Here is a 24123-nt window from a genome sequence, read left to right as displayed (position 1 = left end):
GTGACAAGAAAATTTTATAGTGGCTTAAATGTCCTAATGTCATTTCTATAGACAGACTTTACTAACAGAGGAATTATTTACTTTTTCAATTTCAATATGAAGAGTTTTACCAACGTATTTAGATCTCATTAATCTTAACTGTTTTATTTCTGGCTTAATGAAGTAACCATTCTTGGGATAACCTGAAGGACCACTCCACACGTACTGCAGTGCCGAGCAGGCCTGGCTCAAATGTTACCCACCCTGTGGAGTCTCCCAGTAAGAACTGCTCCCTCCAGCACTTTGTGTGTGGAGCTATTTCACTGCATTTGTCATTTCTGCTATGACTGGCTATATCTTCCTTGAACTCAAAATGTTTGTTGAATGAATCAATGAAAACCTACAGAAAGAAGTCAGCATAAATGAAAAGACTGGGGAAAAGGCATAGTTGAATATGGCCCAAAGAAACACAGTAAAACAGACAACAGTATATTAATTTTCTTCCTTTCTATAAATGAACACATACAAAGAGAAAGTACAAAGAATAGTATCTTACTAAATTTATATTTTCTTTGCTGGCTCTCTTCAATTCATCAATGGCTACAGATTCTGGAGTAGGGTACTTGTTTTTCTTTTCTGACATCATCTGATTTCCCAGGACCTTCCGCTGATTTAGGAAGAGAAAATATTTGATTTATAAACATCTACAATATCTATATTATAATTACACTGGTCTTCAAAACTATAGTTTCTTAGGTTAAAAAAAATCTCAGCTCTTTGATAAATTCCCCCAGGCATCTTATACAAGAGAGGTCAAAGCATGTTACTAAAAAACCTGAGATCACTGCCTTTCTTTAGGTGATCACTATTCCTCTTTAAACAAATTAAAGGGCTGAAATGTTAAAAGCAACTTTATAGTTGATTTAAACCAACTAATACAGGCCAATTACAGTGCTCCTGAGGCCATAAAAGAAACACCAGTTACCTACCAGTATAATTTTTTCCCTAAAGACATATTGTCTCTGGCACCTTTTAAGAGTCCCCTCCTCCCCCTCCCCACTAAAAGACACTTACACTGGGTCCACTCAAAGATTCTGCTTCCCTGTCATGTCCTCCTCACACAGGACTGGAAAATTTGGAGAAATTCTCTAAGAGTTTCTAGTACAGCCATAAAAGGGTACGGGCCTTCTTAAAAGGGTCACATGACTATACTGATATTCAGAGCAAGACTAAAAGCCCTTTCATCTCTGAACAGCTTAAAAGCTAATGTAACCTACTGTATCAGTTGACAGTGACAATTCTACCATCTTTGAAGAAATCTTTCTTTTTTCCCCTTAGAGAATAAATTTGAATTCCAAAAAAAGGAACATATCAAAACTAGAACATTAAACTTTAAAATATAAATATTAGTAGGAATATTCTGTAATAAATTATTTACATGAGACGAATTTTGGAGGAAAAAAAGTCTAGCCAAAAACAAAGTATCAAAGCAGGATAGAAATCAAACAGCTAAAACACAGAAGTGCTAGAAAAATAAGACCAGTACATCTTCCTTTCACAAGTCAGATATCACCTCAGAGTAAGCTGAACTGGGGATACCAGGAGCCACAGGACTAGCTATAAAAGCTAAAATTCAGCTTCCAGTGAATTTTTTAACAGAAATTTCATTACTCCTTTGCTATCGAGCAGAAACCTGCATCTATTATTAGCTTGAAAGTCTCTTCATTTATAATGAAAACAGTTTACCCTTCTGTCCTATAAAACTTGCTAACATTGTGTTTAAAATTATTTTTCTAAAATGTTTTCTCCTGATACAATTATAAACTCTTTTATAACTCTAAAGTTCTAAATGCTCTGAAGAGAGCAGCTGCCAAGAAGGATACTATATTTTTACATTTCAAGCAATAATTAGCAACACTTCTAGAACCAACTGCAGGAGAAGAGCTCACTATGAAGAGAAAACCATACCCATCTAACTTCAGTTAAAGAAACATGTTTGACTAACACACAGAGAAACACTTATTGGACTGTAACTTTTCTTGTTACCAATCATCTCTATGACAGGAAGTCAGAGGGAATGACAGACTTCCAAGTAAAATGAACCAAGGATGCTCATTTTACTTGCCACGTCTAAGCAGGTGAATGCACTTTTGGGGTTCTAGCAAAGGGAATTTTTTTTAATTATGGTAAAATATACATAACATAAAATTTATCATTTTAACCATTTTCAGGTGTACAGTTCAGTAGTGTAAAGTACAGTCATATTGTTGTGCAACCATCACCACATCCCAGAAATTTTTCATCTTCCCAAACAGAAACTCTGTACCCATTAAACAATAATCCCAATTCCCCCCAGACCCTTAGTCCCTGACAACCACCATTCTACTTTCTGTTTCTATGGATTTGACTACTGTAGGTACCTCATATAAGTGGAATAATACAATATTTGTTCTTTTGTGACTGGCTTATTTCACTTAGCATGATGTTCTCAAGCTTAATCTATGTTGTAGCATGTGTCGGAACTTTCTTCTTTTTTAAGGCTGAGTACTGTTCCATTGTTCATATATACCACATTTTGTTTATCCATTCATCCATCAACGAACACTTGAGTGGCTTTTGCCTTTTGATTGTAAATAATGCCACTAAAAACATGTATACAAATATCTGTTCATATCCTTACTTGGAATTGCTTGATTATATGGTAGTTCTATTTTTAGTTTTTGAGGAACTGCCATACTGTTTTCCATAGTGGTTGCACCATTTAACATTCCCACCAACAGTACACAAGGGTTCCAATTTCTCCACATCCTTACCTTGCTATTTTCTGTTTTGTTGATAATAGCCATCCTAGTGAGTGTGAATTGTTATCTCATTGTGGTTTTCATTTGCAGTTCCTTAATGATAAGGGATATTGAGCGTTTTTTTAATCTTCTTCAGAAAAATGCCTATTTAAATCCTTTGCCTTTTTTTTTTTTTCTTTTGGGCCATGCTGTGCAGCATGTGGGATCTCAGTTCCCTGACCAGAGATCAAACCCATGTCCCCTGTAGTGGAAGCGTGGAGTCTTAACCACTGGACCACCAGGGCAGTCCCTGCACATTTTTTTTTTTAATCCACACTTTTATTTATTTACTTTTCAGTAAGTTTAAATCCTTGAAGGGTACAGCATCACATGGATTCTGTGTCCAATGGCCTTAGCAGGAAGGTTGCTTTGGAATTTGGTACAAACCATGCCACTGTTTCCATGAGCACGAGTTATCTTTTCCCAGATTACTCTGGTTTTGTTAGGTTTTCCACCAGGAGTTACTGTGTTGTTCTTTGCTTTGTAAACGTAAGCACATCTCTTGACTAGATAGAATTCAGTTTCATCTCGAGCATATACACCTTCCATTTTCAGAAGAGCTGTGTGCTCCCTCTGGTTCCATAGATCCCGCTATAGCCAGCAAAAATGGCCTTGGACCACAGCCTTCCAGACATATTTGTCATTTTAGAAGTCCTGTTCCCAGCAGGCCTCCACAGGGTCCAAGATGGCTGAAAAAGGCCCTGCGCATTTTTTAATATGGATTGATTTTCTTTGCTGTTGTTGTAAGAGTTCTTTTTATATTCTGGATATTAACCGCTCATAAGATATATATTCTGTAAATATTTCCTCTCATTCTGTGAGTTGCCTTTTCACTCTGTTTGATGTCAAGCAAACCTAATGTCCCAAGGCTACTGGCCCCAGTGGATAGGATTGAGTGAATTCTAAACTGCTATTAATGATAATAACTACAACCAAAATTAGGGTAAGATGAAGTTGCAACTGCTAACAACTACAGTTTAAAAAATACACACACACACACACATATATATACATATATATATATATATATATATATACACATATATATATTACAAGGTATTTTTTTTAAGAGCACAACTTTTAAGCAAAGATCTCCTTAATGTTGCTGGATTTATAAATTTTAATAATGTTAAACAATTTTAAAAAGAAAACCTGTAGAACACAGAACAGTGCTAATCTCTCTCCAAGTTAACTAGTTAGAACCTTGCCTTTGTTTATGCCTGGAAATTTGAACCCCATAATCAGCTATCTACTGCCACCTGCTGGCAATATTCCTTAACTACAAGTTCAGATCATCAATGAAGACTCAAATAAATTGAACCTACAGACAGCGATGGTAGCAACACCACAGAAGTACATATTGCATTTGTTTTAAAAACAAGATTTTTAAAGAATTTGAGACAAAGGAAGAGAACAAAACAACTGATCAAAATATTAAGCTCACAAAAATCTGAGTTACCTAAAACTCATTAGCCTATTAGAAAACCCATTTCCAGTCTCTGTCAACTTTCTCACTTTTCCATAACTTTAGCAAATTGCACAATGAAGTATGTAGCACAAAGCAGGTCATGAACCAAAAGAGATTCTCTACTCAGGGATGAGGACTCTGTCCTCAGCCCCAGAAGAGACAAAAGGACCTTTATTTCCTTTATCCCTTACTTCTCCAATCATAGAGCCCCTTCTCTGATTTGAAACACAGAAAAATGCTTTGAAAAATAAAAGCTTTTCCAAATTCTATTCTTTTCCCCTTACAAGTGAAGCCTTCATAGAATCCCAAAGAACAGAATAAAACTGTTTATGCATAAGAAGAGTCAGACTGTTAAATTTTCTCACGATCAATGCTGAAAATGACAGCACAGTGTACCTACCTTAATAAGGCCACTGAAGGACCGTGAACGGGCCCTCTTCTGCACCCGGAGGGTAGAAGGTTCTCGTCCTGGTGTTTGGGTCTCAGAATGCTTATTAAACTAGAAGAAAACATAAAGAACATTTTGTTAGTAGTCTCCCATCAAGAGATAGCATTCTGTGACAATCAATAGCTAAGTGGAAATACCCAGAAAAGCCCAGGAATAAGTGAATCTGTACATACATGGATTAGTAGGTTGGCAAGCAAATCACAAAGGCAAAAATTATGCCACCAAGAAGAAGTCAAAATGTATTAAATTAGCCTGAAGGTAAATTAAATTAAATAAAATAATACACACCCCAAAACAATCAAATTGGAATCAGATCAAGCTTCTAGAATTAGATCTAACTACCAGTTTATAGCAAATACAGAGGACTAAGAAACATCTTAAGTAATGCCACAGGGATGCAATCAGCAAAATCCAGACTGTGGGAGACAAAGAATCTGGTTTCTTTCACAAACAAAGTGCAAAGAGAGAGAGAGGATGGTTTATGTGTGTTTAAATGCAATGTGCTATCTGTATTGGATCCTAGAACAGAAAAAGGATATTAGTGTTAAAACTGGTAAAATCTAAACAAAGTCTGTAATGTTACTAGTAATGTACTAATGTTAATTTATTAGTTTTGACAACGTTAGCATTAGGAGGAACTAGGTGAAGGATATGTGGGAATTCTGTACTTTCTTTGCAATTTTTCTCCCAACCTAAATTATTTCAAATTGAAAAGTTTATTCAAACAAACTTCAGCAATTTTTAGGGAGGAGAAAAATAGGAGGGGAAAGAAGGATGGACCTATATATTAAAAGAAACCTAGTAGCTGTAACAGCTCCAGAAAACGCATACCCTTTGGTCATGCCACTTCTAGAAAATAATCTGCAATGAGAATACTTATGAACAAATATGTATAAACTAAAAAATGACCTAATTTCTTTTTTTTTTAATTTATTTATTTTTGGCTGTGTTGGGTCTTCGCTGCAGCGCACGGCCTTCTCATTGCAGTGGCTTCTCTTGTTGCAGAGCACGGGCTCTAGGTGTGCGGACTTCAGTAGTTGTGGTGCACGGGCTTAGTTGCTCCACGGCATGTGGAATCTTCCCAGACCAGGGATTGAACCCGTGTCCCCTGCATTGGTAGGCGGATTCTTAACCACTGTGCGACCAGGGAAGTCCCCAAAATGACCTAATTTCCCCTAATATGTCCAGTAGAGGACAAACTGTATATATATATCAGGTTATATATAATAAAATATATGCAACCATTAAAAATGTTTACAGTCTTTTAATGACATGGAAAATGCTCTGATATAATGTTATATGAAAAGGGCAGGATAGGGCTTCCCTAGTGGCGCAGTGGTTGAGAGTCCGCCTGCCGATGCAGGAGACACGGGTTTGTGCCCCAGTCCGGGAAGATCCCACATGCCACGGAGCGGCTGCGCCCGTGAGCCATGGCCGCTGAGCCTGCGCGTCCGGAGCCTGTGCTCCGCAACGGGAGAGGCCACAGCAGTGAGAGGCCCGCGTACCGCAAAAAAAAAAAGGGTAGGATATTTTAAAAACTGCATATGTATTATGATCTCAATAAACAAAAAAAATATGAAATACATATTCATGGAAAGAAATACAAGAAGGAAATACTCCAAGATGTTATCAGTGGTTATCCTGGATGATAACAGGTGATTTTTAATTTCTTCTTGACACTCTTCTGGAGGTTTCAATGTTTCTGTAGTGAGTACTCATTATTTTTATAATCATGGAGAATAAATTATGTATAATCATCAAGAACAGTAAAAGTATAGTTTCTTCGAAAATAAATGGCAATATTTTAAATGTATGTGAGGAGTTTGTAAGCATGCATGAGAAAATGCTTAGGCTGTAATGTTTAATGAAAAAGGGAGAAATAAAAGAAAGTATATGGTATGATCATAACTACGTCAAAATAGTGCCTTGGCCAAAAAGTTCGTTCAGGTTTTTCCGTATGGAAAAACAAATTTTTCCATATTCCAAAATATTGCGTTGGCCAACTAACTTTTTTGTCCAACCCAATATATCCACAGGAAAAAGACTGAAAGAAATACCCAATATGTAAACACTGGTAGGATGAGTGATTTATTTTCTTTTAATCCTTCTCTATAATTTCCTATTTTTCTAAAAAGAGCAAAACTAATGTTTTTTCCTTTGTATAATCTTTAACCCTCAGTGTTCTTGATGAGGGAAGTCATTTACACCTGTCCTACCTGAATTACTGGCTTAGTTTCTACCAAGAATTAAATCACTACACTGCTTTAAATCTGTAATACTACTTGGCCAACACCCTCTAAAATTCCAGTCATAGCACAGTTTGCTAGATCTCAAAATAACTTTAAAGAGAGTGACAAAGGGAATTCCCTGGTGGTCCAGTGGGTAAGACTCCGTGCTCCCAATGCAGGGGGCCCAGGTTCAATCCCTGGTCGGGGAACTAGATCCCACATGCATGCCGCAACTAAGAAGCCCACATGCTGCAACTAAGACCCAGTGCAGCCTAAATAAATAAATATTAAAAAAACAAAACAAAGAGAGTGACAGAAAATTTCTCTTAAAGGACTTTGTCAATTGTTAAGAACAGCTCAGTTCAACATTTCTAAGCACTTGTTTCTGTCTGGCCCCATGCTTGAGGTTAGATATAAAAAAATAAATAAAAACACAGACATCCCTCAAGAAGTTTCCAGTCGAATAAGAAGTAAAGAGGCTGACTTTGCCTGTTTAGCTAAAATTCAAGAGGGGCTGAGACAATATAATTTTCCTGAGAAAGAAACTAACCAAGTCATCAATATTTACTCAAGCTATACTTTGAGTCTCAAGATAGCAAATGAGAGACCTAATTTTGCTCCCATAGCTCCAAAAAAAACAAACTCAGCCACTAGAATTCCTATTTCTAGTATCACACTAGGCCCTTGATTTAGTGTTTTCTAACTGCAAACAATGTCACTAGTAAGAACTACCACTTTTTCTCTGCTATGGCAGCCACTTTACATAGATTCTTTCTAATCTTTACAACCATGAAACATGGGCATTCCAATTACCATTTTACAAACAAGAAAATTGAAATTCAGCAAGATTAAGTTCTTTGCCAAGAAAATATGAAGGGTATAAATGTCATACATGACCAAATTAGAGAAACTAACCACATTGGATCCTTCTGCTTACTCTAGAAATCCAAGAGCCTCCACCCCTTTCTCTAGTGGGGCAATAGTACAGAGATCACCACTGAGGTTCCATAGACAAGTTCGCTTTCTTGGCTAAACCAAAGCTTGGACCAGTAAGAGACAAAAATTAAATGAAATTCTTAATAATATTCCCTAGTGATTCTACAAGCAAAAATCACATTCCTAAAGCCCCGTCACTGTCTCCCTGCCTTCGGCACCTGTCTGATAAGCTGTTTCTTCTTTGCCGACTCTGGCATATTGTGAACATGTTGGAACAATTCTCTTAGTGCCTCTCCCGTACGCTGCTGGGTCTCCTCCTGATGAAGGCAGGAATCTCGCTGGTTCCATTTCTGAGATCTTGTCACTTGGAAGGAGCTGGTATGACACGAAGCTATCAGATCAAGATCATCCTATGGAAAATTTAAAAGAAAAGTGAATTAATATATCCTGCCAGGTTTGTTTCCAGATTCCCACCACACTGGAACAAAAAAAGGGGAGATGTGGGAAACATGGTATACTCTTACATGTAGGAACGAGAAAAATCTAAACACTATCATCAGATAAAGAGAAACCTACAATTATAGACTATATCAACAGCCCACTTCCATGACCTGCCCAGAAAACCTAAATTCATTTAGAATATTGCTACCAAAAATTATATTTATATAATAGGCCAGTTTTCAGAGCATCCTTTAATCTCACATAATTTTCATTGGTATCCTATGAGTTAAGCAGTGAAAGTATATTACTCCCATTTCATTGAAGAAGAAATTGAAGTTAAGCTATAAGTTTAAAATCATCTAAAAAATCATCTAGATACTAACGTGACAGACCCATCTTAGAGACCAAGTACACTGGTTCTTGGCTGGTGCTCAAATGACAATATGTGATAACTACACAGCAGTGGTAGAGGAACAAAAACAACTCTCTAAGAAAAACCATACTCCAGTTAAACTAGCTGAAATAAAATCCTGTTTTCCTGGTCACACCAAATATTTGCTGAATGAGAGGTAGAAACCAACAGGAGCCGAAAAAAAAGCATAAGATGACAGCTTAAGTTTCTAATCAAGACAGACTAAAAAAGCAATCATCAAAAAGTGCTTGTGACGTTTTTTTAAACTTCTCACTTTTAAAACTCAATAATCATGTAATCTTGTTAATAAGCATCACACATTTGCTTTCTAAAGCTCATAAGGTCTCAAGTCTTCTAGACATTTCAGAGTGTTACCTTACCACCAAACTTGAAAGAATGTATTACATAAAACTGTAATTTCATAACTAAAAATATTTAATACATTTGCTATTTACAGACTGTTTTTTTCAACTATAACACATTTTATTTTCTTATGTCTTTACTTTGATTTCATACTTTGTTTTAAAACTCCACTAATTTGGGCTTCCCTGGTGGCGCAGTGGTTGACAGTCCGCCTGCCGATGCAGGGGACATGGGTTAGTGCCCCAATCCGGGAAGATCCCACATGCCGCGGAGCAGCTAGGCCCATGAGCCATGGCCTCTGAGCCTGCACGTCCGGAGCCTGTGCTCCACAACAGGAGAGGCCACAACAGTGAGAGGCCCGCGTACCGCAAAAAAAAAAAAAAAAAAAAAAAAAAAAACTCCACTAATATTAACTAGCTCTCTCCTTGTTTGGGCTAAGAGCAATTTCCTATTCTTACCTTTGATGCTTGCGTTCTAGAACCCAAATAGTTCAATCTGGCACATTCCCGAATATAAGCAGGAGCCTGGGCAGGATATAAAAGAAAAACAAGAACAAATGGTTAGCAGAATCTAAAATTCTTTCAGGTCATAAGGACAGGGGTTCTTAAAATGATCTGACTGGCAGATTACTCTGGAAAAACAAAAGATCCTCAAAATACCCTATTTCATAGTTTCCTTTTTCTTGCCACCAAAAAGATAGCTCAACAAATCCAACAGGAAAACTGTGACAAGACACTACTGTAGTTTTAAAAATCATATATGGCATATGTGTGTGTATATATATGATTTTTTCAAATAAGCCACAACAGACATTTGTAGTAATGTTTATATTTGACAGAAACTACCCCCAAATCCTCACAAATTTCAAGTGGTCCCTAAATCACATTTTAGAATCACTGTATAGAAAATACCATTTAGAATTACTATGGAGTAACAACAGACAAGGAGGAATTTAGCTTATTGGTATATTACCTGGAATCCTGTGATAAGCATCCTGACACAGTCCTAGTAGAAGTGTAAATAATGCAACCACTATGAAAGAGAATTTGGCAGCATCTAAAAAAATTACATTTTCATTTACCCTTTAAACCAGAAATTTCACTTCTGAAAATCTATCCTGAAGATATTACTCCAGAAATACAAAACATACTTGCATAAGATTAATCAAAATATTAGACACAACCGAAATGTCTATTAATAGGAGGATGGTTAAATAAACATCCATACAACACAGTACTATGCAGTTATTAAAAATGAGAGAAGGGAGGGAGGGAAGAAACACTTTACGAACTGATATGAGTGATTTCCAGGATCTGCTGTTGAGTGAGAAAAGTTACAGAGCAGTGTATAAAGCACTTGTGTAAGGAAGAAGAGGAAATAAAAATATACACACATATACACAATAATTTGTTTTTACAAAAAGAAACACAAAGAAAACACTAAGAGAATAAACCATAAAACAATGAAAATGGTTAGGGAAAGGACTGAAATTTCTCTAAATATACCTTTTTGTGTAGTTTTGACTTTTTAACCATATAAATATACCAGAGGTTCAAAAAATAAAATTAAATCCAAAAGGAAAAGAGGCAAACACTAAACCTGTACAACAACAACAAAAAAATATATCTGTGTATCAAATTGAAAAAAAAAAAAAGGGACTTCCCTGGTGGTCCAGTGGCTAAGACGCCATGCTCCCAATGCAGGGGGCCAGGTTCAATCCCTGGTCAGCAAACTAGATCCCACATGCCGAAACTAAGAGTTCGCATGCCGCAATTAAAGATCTCGCATGCTGCAACTAAAGATCCCGCATGTCATAACTAAGATCTGGCACAGCCAAATAAGTAAATAAATATGTTTTTTTAAATGATAACATAAGCACAGAGAAAGGAATTATTTCACCTAACTTTTGAAAACTGTATTCTGTCTATACAACCTTAGTGAGATATATTCAAGGGAAAAGGAACTGTAAGGAAATCCTAAACTTCCATCAACAGATTTACAGAAGTTTATTGTTAGTAGTAATAGTTCTATTATTTTGAAATTAATTTATTATATTGTAGGATAAAGCAACTAACATATATAAATGCCATTAAAATCTGGAATTTAAAAAAAAAAAAAATCTGGAATTTACAATGTAAAAATTTACATTTATACAAATATAAAGTAAAAGAAGTCAAGAAAAAGCTCTGTAGTGTTAAATTATACTCCAATAAACATGTAAAAAAAAATCCTCTGAACAACTATTTTAATCCTCTATTTTACTTTGAGGAAGATATGAAATTAGTTTTTAGGATGTCTCAAATAGAGGGAAAAAAAGAAAGCCTTATAAAGATTGAAGATGTATCTAAAACTACTGTCTCCATCAACAAAATCCATGTAAATACCTAAAATTCAGTGGAATAGCCAGTACATACCTAATTCACAGCCTGGAACTTCTGAATAGATCTGACCAATATATTTTTTTAAAAAACCTTCAAAACTATGTCAACAAATCCTGTTAATGTCTTGAAAATCAGAGTCCTGCTGTCAAGTCTCTTAAGCTATCCCTTATCTCTTTCCACTCAGCCTAGTGTCAAATATAGATGAGAGAAACATAGTCATTGCTACTAGCCTAAGCACATGTACTTTCTCTTCACAAATGGTATGTAATTATTTTGAGCTTAAAATAAATGAATAACAATATTATTTAAAAAATTTAAAAAAAAATCTGAATTGGAAATACTAATATGAACTAATGATTTCTTTTTAAAAAAATTTTAATTCTATTCCTTGCCCTCAAAGAGCCTAGAAGCAATGACACCCAAGAAACAATCAGTACGTATACCCAGTGTCAGTGGAAGAAATTAGGGCTCCCTGAAGAAAATAATTGATTCCAGGCCCAGGGCAGAGCAAGTATAAAGTAAGGTGGGGACATTTATGCCAGGATGGAAACACTCAAAGACTAATGGAGTCCTGTCAAAAAGACACAGCAGGAAGCAGCTTACAAGGGCTATCACAGGCCAAATTTGGTACAATTTGAAAATCAAAATTAACAACTGAAATTGACTAACACTTTGAATAACTAAAAATCCATGGGTCTACAGAGACTCATAATAAAAGAGACCAAGAGAGAGAAGGAAAGCTCTTCTCCAAAGAAGAAAGTCAGCTAATAAAGATTAATAATATAATTAGAAAATCACTGTTTTGTGATACACAATATAGTTATACTGTCCAGCAGGATTATCAGTGGATGCTAAACCATTATATTAGTTAATTGCCCTGCAGGTTACTTACTACTTGCAAAGGGGAAAATGTACCTTTATAATTGAGAGATGTGACAAGTAGCAAAATTAGCATTACTGAGAGTAAGACAATCTACATTCTGTGCCTCCTAATGTGATGCAATATGATGTATACAAACATCACCTATGAATCTTTGCCAAAAATGCTTAACCTGAATCTAATCAAGCCTCTAAACCTAACTTGTGGTTTATAGGAACTACATAGAAAGGGATGAAGGAACAGGTTAAATAACCTTGAAAAAACAGTAAGACAAATTTAAAATGTGGAATATTCTACAATAGGCCTGAATGCTTCAACAAATCAATGACATGAAGATAAAGGGTAGTAATTATTCCAGATTAAAAGTGATATAACAATCGAAAGCAACACATAAGCCTTGATCAGTTTATGTTTTGTTTTGGTTTTTTACATCTTTATTGGAACATAATTGCTTCACAATGGTGTGTTAGTTTCTGTTGTACAACAAAGTAAATCAGCTATATGTACCCATATATCCCCATATCTCCTCCCTCTTGCATCTCCCTCCCACCCTCCCTATCCCACCCCTCTAGGTAGTCACAAGGCACCGAGCTGATCTCCCTGGGCTATGCGGCTGCTTCCCACTAGCTATCTATTTTACATTTGGTAGTGTATATATGTCAAGTTTATGTTTTTTATATATTTTTAAATAAATTTATTTATTTATTTTGGCTGCATTGGGTCTTTGTTGCTGTGCACAGGCTTTCTCTAGTTGCGGCGTGTGGGCTTTCTCTAGTTGCGGCGAGTGGCAGCTACTTTTTGTTGCAGTGAGTGGGCTTCTCAATGCTATGGCTTCTCTTGTTGCGGAGCACGGGCTCTAGGCGTGCGGGCTTCAGTAATTGTGGCACACAGGCTCAGTAGTTATGGCTCGCAGGCTCTAGAATGCAGACTCAGTAGTTGTGGCGCACGGGCTTAGTTACTCTGCAGCGTGTGGGATCTTACTGGACCAGGGCTCAAACCCGTGTCCCCTGCATTGGCGGGTGGATTCTTAACCACTGCGCCACCAGGGAAGTCCAAGTTTACGTTTTTTAAAAAAGCAGGTATGAAATACATTTTTAGGACAACTGGGGAACTTAAATATGAACTGAATATTAGCTGATATGAAATTCTTGTAAATCTTCTTAGATGTGATAACAATACTGTGACTATTAGGAGAATATTCGTATTCTTAGGAGATGCATGCTTAAGTATTAAAGGACAAAATATCATGATATCAGTGGTTCAGGCAAAAAAAAAAAAAAAAAAAAAAGCATGAATATATAGAGGACTTCCCTGGTGGTGCAGTGGTTAAGAATCCGCCTGCTGACACAGGGGCACGTGTTTGAGCCCTGGCCCGGGAGGATCCCACATGCCATAGAGCAACTAAGCCTGTGCGCCACAACTACTGAGCCTACACTCTAGAGCCTGTGAGCAGCAACTACTGAGCCCACGTGCCTGGAGCCCATGTTCTGCAACAAGAGAAGCCACTGCAATGAGGAGCCCACGCACAGCAATGAGAAGCAGTCCCCGCTCGCCGCAGCTAAAGAAAGCCTGCACGTAGCAACAAAGACCCAACGCAGCCAAAAATCAATCAATCAATTAATTAATTAATTTAAAAAAAATATATATATATAGAGAGAGAGAGAGAGATAAAGCAAATATGGCAAATGGTGACATTTGTTGAATCTGAGAGTTATCTGTTTCACTCTTTCAACTTTTCTCTATATTTGAAAAACTTCACAAAGAAGTTTTCAAAAAAGAGTCTCATGACAAAGACATTATGCTATCTATAGTTTAATTTTTACCTTGGTAAATTATAAAGCAGAGCCAAAGGAAATTTCCTCCAAACAAGAATATGACAGCCCACATCACCTATTCTATAACTTCATTTAAAAAAAAAAAAAAAAAAACCTCTGCCCCAAAAAGATACTATGAGCTGAAGGGATACTCAGAAAGGGAGCCAGAAGCAGACAGGTTTAAATGAAAATCTGAGGGTCCAAGGTATTTTACAGTTCATAGGACTTCCCAGATAAAATGGGAATTGGCCTCAACTATATATACGTCATAATTCCCTAGGAAAAGATGTGGTGACTCCTATTGAAAAGAGAGAAAACCAGACTAGGTCAGATGGACTGATAACAGTAGAGGATAGAACTATAAATAGTTAGGAATAATTTTAGAGAAAAAAAATTCAAAGAACACAGAATGAGGCAACATAGAATCTGAGGATTAGGAGGTAAACCGTCCACCCAAGGAAACCTGAGAACAAGAAAAAGACAACAAAGGGACTTCCCTGGTGGTCCAGTGGGTAAGACTCCACGCTCCCAATGCAGGGGGCCCAGGTTGGATCCCTGGTCAGGGAACTAGATCCTGCATGCATGCCGCAACTAAGAGTCCGCATGCTACAACTAAGAAGCCCACACACCACAACTAAGAAGCCCGCATGCCGCAACTAAAAGATCCCACACGCGGCAACGAAGATCCTGAGTGCCGTAACTAAGACCCGGCGCAGCCTAAGTAAATAAATGAATAATTTTTTTTTAATTTATTAAAATAAAAAGGAAGACAACAAAGCACAAGAAGAACAAATCTGGGGTAAAGTAGGACCTGAGAATAAGTATAGAGCACACAGAACAATCAACCATTTTTCATCCAGGAACAGCTCAGGGAAGAACCTACTCAGCCAAAGTGGTGAAGCAGATGCCCACAAGGACAATGGTTCTGACTCAAATCCAAAGAGAAAAGTCCTGAGACTAAAATAAATCTCAAAAAAAAAAAAAAAAAAGACATTCTTTGTCTCCTTTAGAGATAAACAGAGGCTCAAAGAGTGCTCACACTAGCCTGGAAACAAAGGTAAATAGCAAATAAGAATCAAAACCCCAAGGATTGAGGAGCTAAAAGAGGGATCTATGGAAGAGAAAGGAAGAGTAAAAATAGAGAATGTCTGAAAGAATCTAATAATTAGAACTTGTACCAAGCCAAATTACATCTAGGAGACTGTACTCATGTTTTATCTCTAAGGTTTGTACAATCTGTATTCTCAAGATCCTCCACAGTGATATGTTATCTGACATAGTAAAAGGGACTTTGCTGGTGTGATTAAGTTAAAGACCTTGCAATGGGGATAGTATCCTAGGCTATCCAGGCAGGTCCACTATAATCACATGGGTCCTTACAAGCAGAGAACCTTTCCCAGCTGTGGTTAGAAGGAAACATCACTATGGAAGAAGGATCAGAAAGACACAACATTGCTAGCCTTGAAGATGGAGGTAGGGGACTAGGATCCAAGGGGACTATGATCCAAGGACTATGATCCAACTTCTAGATCAACCTCTAGAAGTTGGAAAAGGCAAGTAAACGGATTTTCCCCTAGAACATCCAGAAAGGATTGCATCCCTGCCAACACCTTAATTTTAGCCCAGTGAGACTCATGTCAGACTTCTGACCTACCGAACTGTAAGATAACAAATTTGTGTTGTTTTAAGTCACTTTAAAAAAATCCTTCACAGTGAAGTACAACTTCATTGCATATTTGAATTGTACTGGACAATGAGCAAGAGAGAATGGGCTCTACAGGTAAAGAGATCAGAAGGTGGAAAAGTTAGAAACCATGAGATTCAATGAGATCTCTGAGAACCCACCTCTCTTTCAACTTGTGAGTGGTGGGCTATGAAAAGTTAATCTCATATCAGTGGTAACAAGAGAACGCAACAGAAGGAGAGTTCTATTAGGAACTGCACCTAGAAATTCCCCATCTTGATTCACAACTACTGTCAGTTAATTGCACTCTCCGTACACACAACTCCTCTCAACTTATTCCTATAAATCCATGCTTTGGAACTAGCTCTTCCCCTAAATGAGAAGTATATAAAGAACTGGCTTGAAAGATCTTTGTTCATCATTAAAAACCATTCTTTCTCCTGTTGTCCTATGTCTACTGCTCTAATTCACTTACCTAGATCTTGACTTCTAATTGACCATAATCTTTGACTTTGGCACCTAAGCCCTGACCCTTTGTTTTACAGCCTACTAAATCAAAGATTCTGATCTGTCATTTCTAAACTCTGGACTTTGGATCACTTGCCATCCTGTAGTGGGTAAATCCTGCGGTGGCCTCCATGTTCACATTCTGCATAATTCCCTCTTCCTGAGTGTGAATGGACTTGTGACTTGTTTCTAACCAACAGAATATTGGTGACTGAATGTTGCTCCTGTGATGATCAGGTTATATAATATGCTAAAGTGATGGGATGGCATAACTGTGATTAAATTATGATATAAACATTTATAATGCATTACATATATAAAATATGTATTATATATAAGATATATATAAAATATATCTTCATCTGAATCTTGTTAGAACATACTAGAGAGACTCTCCTGTTGGCCTTGCAGAATCAAGCTACTATAAAGTAAGAAGAGAGACAAATTGAAGGAAAAACTATGTTAAACAAAAAGGAACCAAAACTAGCCAGAGCAACTAGGCAAGAAAAAGAAATAAAAGTGAGCCAAATTGGAAAGGAGTAACATTATCTCTGTTCATGGATGATATGATCTTATATATAGAAAACTCTAAAGATTTCAAAGAAAAATTGTTAGAACTGATAAACAAATTCAGCAAAGTAGCAGGATACAAAGTCAACACACAAAAATCAGTTGTATTTCTATACACTAACAATGAACAATCCAAAAAGGAAATTAAGAAAACAATTACATTTACAATAGCATCAAAAAGAATAAAATACTTAGGAATTAACTTAACCAAGGAGATGAAAGATTTGTACAATGAAAACTACAAAACATTAACGAAAAAAATTAAAGTCAACATAAATAAATGGAAAGACATCCCCTGTTCATGGATTGGAAGACTTAACACTGTTAAAATGTCAATACTACCCAAAATAATCTACTGCAATCCCTATCAAAATCCCAACGACAGTTTTTGTAGAAATAGAAAAATCGGGACATCCCTGGTGGCACAATAGTTAAGAATCCGCCTGCCAATGCAGGGGACACAGGTTTGAGCCCTGGTCCTGGAAGATCCCACATGCTGTGGAGCAACTAAGACCATGCACCAAAACTACTGAGCCTGTGCTCTAGAGCCCGCAAGCCACAACTATGGAGCCCACACGTCACAACTACTGAAGCCCAAGCACCTAGAGCCTGTGCTCCGCAACAAGAGAAGCCACCGCAATGAGAAGCCCATGCACTGCAACCAAGAGTAGCCCCCGCTTGCTGCAACTAGAGAAAGCCCACGCACAGCAACAAAGACCCAACGCAGCCAAAAATAAATAAATATATAAATAAATTTATATATTAAAAAAAAAGGAAATAGAAAAATCCATCCTAAAATTCATATGAAATCTCAAGGGACCCCCAATAGCTAAAACAATCTTGAAAAAGAACAATGCTAGAAGACTCACATTTCCTTATTTCAAAACTTATTACAAAGCTACAGTAATCAAAACAGTATGGTACTGGCATAAAGATAAACATATAGACCAACTGAATAGAATAGAGTCCAGAGATAAACCCTCAAATATACGAATTTTCAACAAGAGTGGCACGACTATTCAATGGGGAAAGGACAGTTTTTTCAACAAATGATGTTGGTAAAACTGGATATCCACATGCAAAAGGATGAAGTTGGACCACTACCTAATACCATATACAAAAATTACCCAGAATAGATAAATGTAAGATGTAAAACAATAAAACTCTTAAAAGAAAGTAAAGGGCAAAGCCTTCACAGCATTGGATTTGGCAATGATTTCTTGCATATGACACCAAAAGCACAGGCAACAAAAGAAAAAAATAGACAAATGGGACTTCATAAAAATTTTTAAATTTTGTGCAGCAAGACACTATCAACAGAGTAAAAGGCAATCCACAGAATGGGAGGAAATACTTGCACATCATAAATCTGATAAGGGATTAATATCTAGAATATATAAAGAACACCTGCAACTCAATAACAAAAAAGCAAACAACCCAATTCAAACATGGGTGGGAATTCCCTGCTGGTCCAGTGGTTAGGACTTGGTGCTTTCACTGCTGTGGCCTGGGTTCAATCCCTGGTCAGGGAACTAAGATCCCACAAGCCGCATGGTGCAGCCAAAAAAAAATGGGCAAAGGACTTGAATAGACATTTCTCCAAAGAAGATACGCAGATAAGCAACAAGCACATGAAAAGATGTTCAACATCACATCACTAATCATTAGGAAAATGCAAATTGAAACTACAATGAGTTACCACCTCACAACCATTAACACAGCTATAATCAAAAAAATTCCCAAAACAAAGTAACAAGTGTTGGTGAGGATGCAAAGTAATGGGAACCCTTGTGCCTTGTTGGTGAGACGGTAAAATGTAAGCATTATAGCAACTATGGAAAACAGTATGGCAGTTCTGTTAGAATTACCATATGATCCAGCAATTCCACTTCTGGGTATAGAGTCATACCTGAGGATCCAAGGTTACTGGTTCCAGGATTTCCCCATGGATACCAAAATCCACAGATACTCAAGTCCCTTATATAAAATGGCACAGTATCTGCATATAACCTATACACATCTTCCTGTATACTTTAAATCATATGTAGATTACTTATAATACCTAATACAATGCAAATGCTATGTAAATAGTTATAAATACAATGTAAGTGATATATAAATAGTTGCTGGTGTGCAGCAAATTCAAGTTTTGCTTTTTGGAACTTTCTAGAATTTTTTTTCCAAATATTTTTAATCTGCCATTGGTTGAATCTGTGGATGGGGAACCCACAGATACAGAGAGCCAACTATATACCCAAAAGAATTAAAAACAGAGTCTAGAAGACATATTGTATGTCCATGTTCAGAGAAGCATTATTCACAAGCACTAAATGTGGAGGGAACCCAAGTGTCCTCAACAGATGAATGGATAAGCAAAATGTGGTATATACAGTGAATGAAATGTCAGCCTTAAAAAGGAAGGAAATCCTGACAAATGCTACAACATAGATGAACCTTGAAGACATTATGCTAAAGGAAATAAGCCAATCACTAAAATTGATTGATTCCACTTTTATGACATACTTAAAGTGGTCAAAATCGTACAGACAGAAAGTAGAATGGTGGTTGCCAGGGCCAAGGGGGAGGGATGAATGGGGAGTTATGTTTAATGGGTATAGCGTTTCAGTTTTGCAAGATGAAAAGAGTTCTGGCGATGGATGGTGGTGATGGTTTACATAATAATATGAATGTAATTAATGCCACTGGCCTGTACACATATAGTAAATGTTGTCATATGTATTTTACCACATTTTTCTTTTTTTTAATTGAAGAAAGACAAAAAAAGAACCAGAACTGAGTGGTCTTAAAAATTCTCAGCCTTGGGCTTCCCTGGTGGCGCAGTGGTTGAGAGTCTGCCTGCCGATGCAGGGGACATGGGTTCGTGCCCCGGTACGGGAAGATCCCACATGCCGCGGAGCGGCTAGGCCCGTGAGCCATGGCTGCTGAGCCTACGCGTCCGGAGCCTGTGCTCTGCAACGGGAGAGGCCACAACAGTGAAAGGCCCACATACCGCAAAAAAAAAAAAAAAAAAAAATTCTCAGCCTTTCCAGATGGCAAAAGATGCTAAAATTAAGAAATTCACCATCAGGAAAGTATACTCTAAAGAAAAGGCCAAGGATGTGACTATGCAACTTTTTGCTAAAAATCTTAGAAACATTAAAAGGTCAGAATATTCAGTTACACAAAGGGCCCTTTCAAAGAGTAAAAGGTATGCCTACCAGATACTCTCAATCCAACCAGAGGGCCTCCAGGAAGCTTAAAGGTATTGTCCCTCAGCCTTCTCAGCAAGAGTCCAAGAAAGAGATGGGTTTATCTTTAAATTTATCTTCTGAGTGAATCCCACTAAAATCCACAGAGACCCACTAAATTATTGAGAAAATCATGTTGACAGACATGTTTGCATTAAAAAGGACAATAAATACAAGATGAAAGGAGGCTGTCAAAATTCTACTGGCTGGAAGCAGACAGGATAAAAGTACTCTGCTTCCAACATCTGCTGTCTTTCATGAAAAAGTAAGGATGACTCGGGCATGGAGCCAATTGCCCAGGGGGCAGAGCCCTACTCAGCTTCTAGGTACCTCCATATTCTTCCCCACCTTAGTTGTTCCCTCTGAGTTTTACCACTGTCCCATCTGGTTTCCAGTTCCAGTCAGGGCCTTTCTTATCTAGTCATCTTAATAGCCCTCTCAGGATCCCACCGTGTTCCATCCTCCTTGTCCAAATCCCATTCATTACCTACCTTAAAAAGTTTCTGAGAGTGTTTAATCATAAAAGTCATCCCATTGTTTAACTTTGTGATATTCTCTTGAAGGTCATTTGCAGTGACCTATTCAGAGCAAAAGAAACCAAAAAAGGGAGATGAAAAGCTGGGAGGTAGAAGGCAGATACTCCCATTTACTTATCAGTAAGCTAATTCTTTCAAACATACGATAGTTTCTATCTCCAAGAAAGCTGACTCTAATACAACATTTAATTCTGGAAAGGTTTTTTGGTTCAGCAGGTTTCCACTAGAGATGATATAATCTAGGAAGAACCACGTGTCCCTGAAGTGATCAGGAAATCCTTGAGAACCAATCTTCATTTCCTAATTCTGCCTGATAATCAGACATACATGCAGAGTTACTAAAGAAGATCTACCCTGGGAAAAGGGGAAAGAAGAATAGAATCTGTAACAATCACCAAGGACATTGCTCTCTAGAGAAACTACAGTTTCTCCAAAGACGAAAGAGAACTGTCACTACTAATTGATACCAGAGGTGACATCTGTTTCTTAAAAACACAGTCACATGGTCACTGATTACCTTCTCTTGTTTCCTCTGCCTTTTTTTTAAGCACTTCAGCATATCTACTATACCAAAGCCCGCATCCTCAACATGTATCTTTGTTACTTAATGTTTGCTTATACTAAGACCTCTTTCACAGGCTTCTCTTTACAGTCAATGCTTCTCTTTACAGTCACAGATCACTTACTCCTTTTCAGTCTCAGTGAGCTCGTTCTAAAATTCTTTCACTACGAGGCTTTATCTCCTTAACATGGACAAATGTTGGTGTGTCTTTTTCTTCTCACACACCTCCCCTTCATCAACCTTTCTCTGGGCAGAAGCTCTTCCTGGCCCAGAGCTTTATATTATTTTTTCACTAGTTGCTTGTTAGGCAAAACATCTTACACAACCTCTCTCCTTTACCTTCCTTTTCTCATTTCCTATAATCCCCAAAATCTTTTATAAGTCACTATATCCCATCTATTTCTATTATCTTCCCAACAATCCTGTCAAGTAAGTGGAAAAGGTGCTATTATGCCCAGCTTAAAGAGGAGGAGCCTACGCATAGAAAGAGGAAAGGACACAGTTAACAGGGGTTTGCAGCTTCCAACCCAGTTATCCTGACTCTAATTCCATCATACAGTAAAACCTATTTTATGAATGGACAGGAATATGAAGCTACGTGCTTCCAGGCCAAGAATTAGTTCAAAAGCCTTTAGATAATGCACTTCTCGTGTAAGTCACTAAGAAGGGCATGGTCTCAGTAATAAGAAGCATATTCAGCTTTATTTAAGGAGAGTACATCTATAGGATACAGAAAAGCTACAACAAGGCAGGATTGCTCTCTGTGTCATCTTATCTAAAAGCTCAGTGACACTATCCTGTAAGATCATACAGCTCTATTCTAAATTTATACCATTCAATCTTCAGAAATCAATTTGATTTCCCAAGAAGGCTTTCATGTTAAGAAGGAATTTACATTGACCAGCCAAAATCAGTATTCTAGTTTATTTAGTAGCTATATTTTCCTCTAAGAATTTCCACTAATAAATTGCTAATCAGGTTTGTCAAGAGATTGACTTATAATTTATAAGCAAGATTAACAGGAATTGGCCCCCTCAGGTTTAATAACTCTTAAATGAACTAATAAAGGAAGTTCCTAGCCTTGTAAAGCTGAAGACTAGACCTTGGGCCCTTGATAACCTCACCAAGGTACAGCCATAGGACGAGGGCCAGCCCAAGAAAACCAAGCAGTCTTTCCTTTTTCCCTCAACACTTACATTTTTTGGCCACAAGACATGGGGCGCAAACATAAGGGCAAGGTTATAGGCAGACATCTTATTCTTGTCTTGTTTCTTTGCTGTCTGGTACAGGAGATCAAGCAATAACTTCAGCAAGTTACGATTGGGTGGAGGGAGAATGAGGAATAGCAACTGAAGAGCCTCAATTTGCCGCTCTTTATCTGGTACATTGGTCTTGTTTCCTTTATCATCAAACTGCATCAAATCTTGAGGACAAAAGAGGTGATTGCAAAGGAGGGAGAAAATACAAGCAAGAAAAAAAATCAATGCTCCTACTATTTATTATAATCAAAGAAAGAAAAAAAAAGAATCAAGCATAAATAGAGATTATAGCAAAATATAATAACAAAATAATGTCAATACAACTCAATAATTAAAAGAGAAAAACCCCATCAAAAATGGGCAAAAGACTTAAATAAACATTCCTCCAAAGAAGACGTACAAGTGGCCAGTAAGCATTTGTATACTCAGTATCATTAGCTATCAGAGAAATGTAAATCAAAACCAAAATGAGATACTGCTTCATAACCAGAGGTGTGGCTATAGTCAAAAAGACTATAACAAGTGTTGCCAAGAATGCTGAGAAAATTAAACTCTCCTACACTGCTGGTGGGAATGTAAAATGGTGTGATCACTTTGGAAAACTGTTTGGCAGTTCCTCAAAAAGTTAAACATAGAGTTACCATATGACTTAGCAATCCCATTCCTAGGTATATACTCAAGAGAAATGAAAACATGTCCACACATATCTTTAATAATGCCACCCCTTCACATTTCCTCACCAAGATATTTTACTGCTAAAAAAATATGAGAGTGAATTATGCCCTGATAACAGGATGATCCAGGCAGCTCCTTATGGAGTCAGAATCATTGTTTCTCCCCTAACAAGCTACACAGGTTATCAATAAAAACAGTCCCCTAGATAATCAGAATTTCAAAAGACACTGAAAACCATTTGGGTATAATTCATATAGACCTGAAAATGATAACAACATGTTGTTGAAACTGTTTAACTTCAAAAATAATTCCAGGTGTAGGAAAGGCAGATAATATTTCTAGAAACTGTCCCCTGTTAATACGAAATTGAAAACAAAAATCCCTCCCAGTTATCAGCAAGGGGTACCAAACGATACACCTGTGCCACACCTCAGTATGATATCAAAGAACAGTGAATCATGGGGTGGTGGAGGGGCGGTTTCAGATACTGCACTAAATAAACTCAACAGGAAAGCAAACAGAACAAGCATTCTTCATGTTAACCCTTATAAAAAGAACTTATCAATATTTCCCATATCTTTTTCAAATATCCAACAACTTTATTTCTCCCCCAAAATAACTGTAAAGTTATGTAACACTCTAGTAATATTTTCTCATTTGTATCATCTAAACTGTTCCTGAAAGTGCTAAAAAAAAATCTAATCTTATTAGATTTTAGAAATTCAAAACTCGGTTTTTATTTTAAGTAGTAAAAATTATTCAAAAGAAAAAAATTTTCTATTTATTTTCTTAAAATTAGAAGCAAGAGTAAAAGACTCAAGGGTAGAAAACTAAGTAAATATAGTATGGATGTGGATGCTGTGTGCACTTAGAGCCTATTGCAGCATAACAG

General features: G+C 37.1%; 1 protein-coding gene and 1 pseudogene across 3 annotated transcripts in view; both read right to left on the bottom strand.

The window, feature by feature from the left end:
* Positions 1-24123, bottom strand: part of ARHGAP19 (Rho GTPase activating protein 19) — a 58081-nt gene that overhangs the window by 8678 nt on the left and 25280 nt on the right. Inside the window, exons 5-11 of one of the 2 annotated variants that reach the window (XM_079899904.1) lie at positions 22494-22720; positions 20691-20777; positions 10088-10120; positions 9574-9639; positions 8118-8309; positions 4688-4786; positions 536-646 (exon numbers count right to left, since the gene is read on the bottom strand). In XM_079899904.1, coding sequence (XP_079756030.1) covers positions 536-646; positions 4688-4786; positions 8118-8309; positions 9574-9639; positions 10088-10120; positions 20691-20777; positions 22494-22720 — 815 coding nt within the window. The remainder of the gene's footprint in view (positions 1-535; positions 647-4687; positions 4787-8117; positions 8310-9573; positions 9640-10087; positions 10121-20690; positions 20778-22493; positions 22721-24123) is intronic. The other variant, XM_079899905.1, reaches the window with a different exon arrangement.
* Positions 2985-3482, bottom strand: LOC307174992 (large ribosomal subunit protein eL33-like; annotated as a pseudogene). Its single transcript has one exon. The product of its transcript is annotated as a large ribosomal subunit protein eL33-like (transcript).

Source organism: Stenella coeruleoalba (assembly GCF_951394435.1).
Source record: "Stenella coeruleoalba genome assembly, chromosome: 16".
Lineage (NCBI taxonomy): Eukaryota > Metazoa > Chordata > Mammalia > Artiodactyla > Delphinidae > Stenella > Stenella coeruleoalba.
The sequence above is the reverse complement of the archived record's forward strand: the minus strand, read 5'-3'. Positions and strand labels throughout refer to the sequence as shown.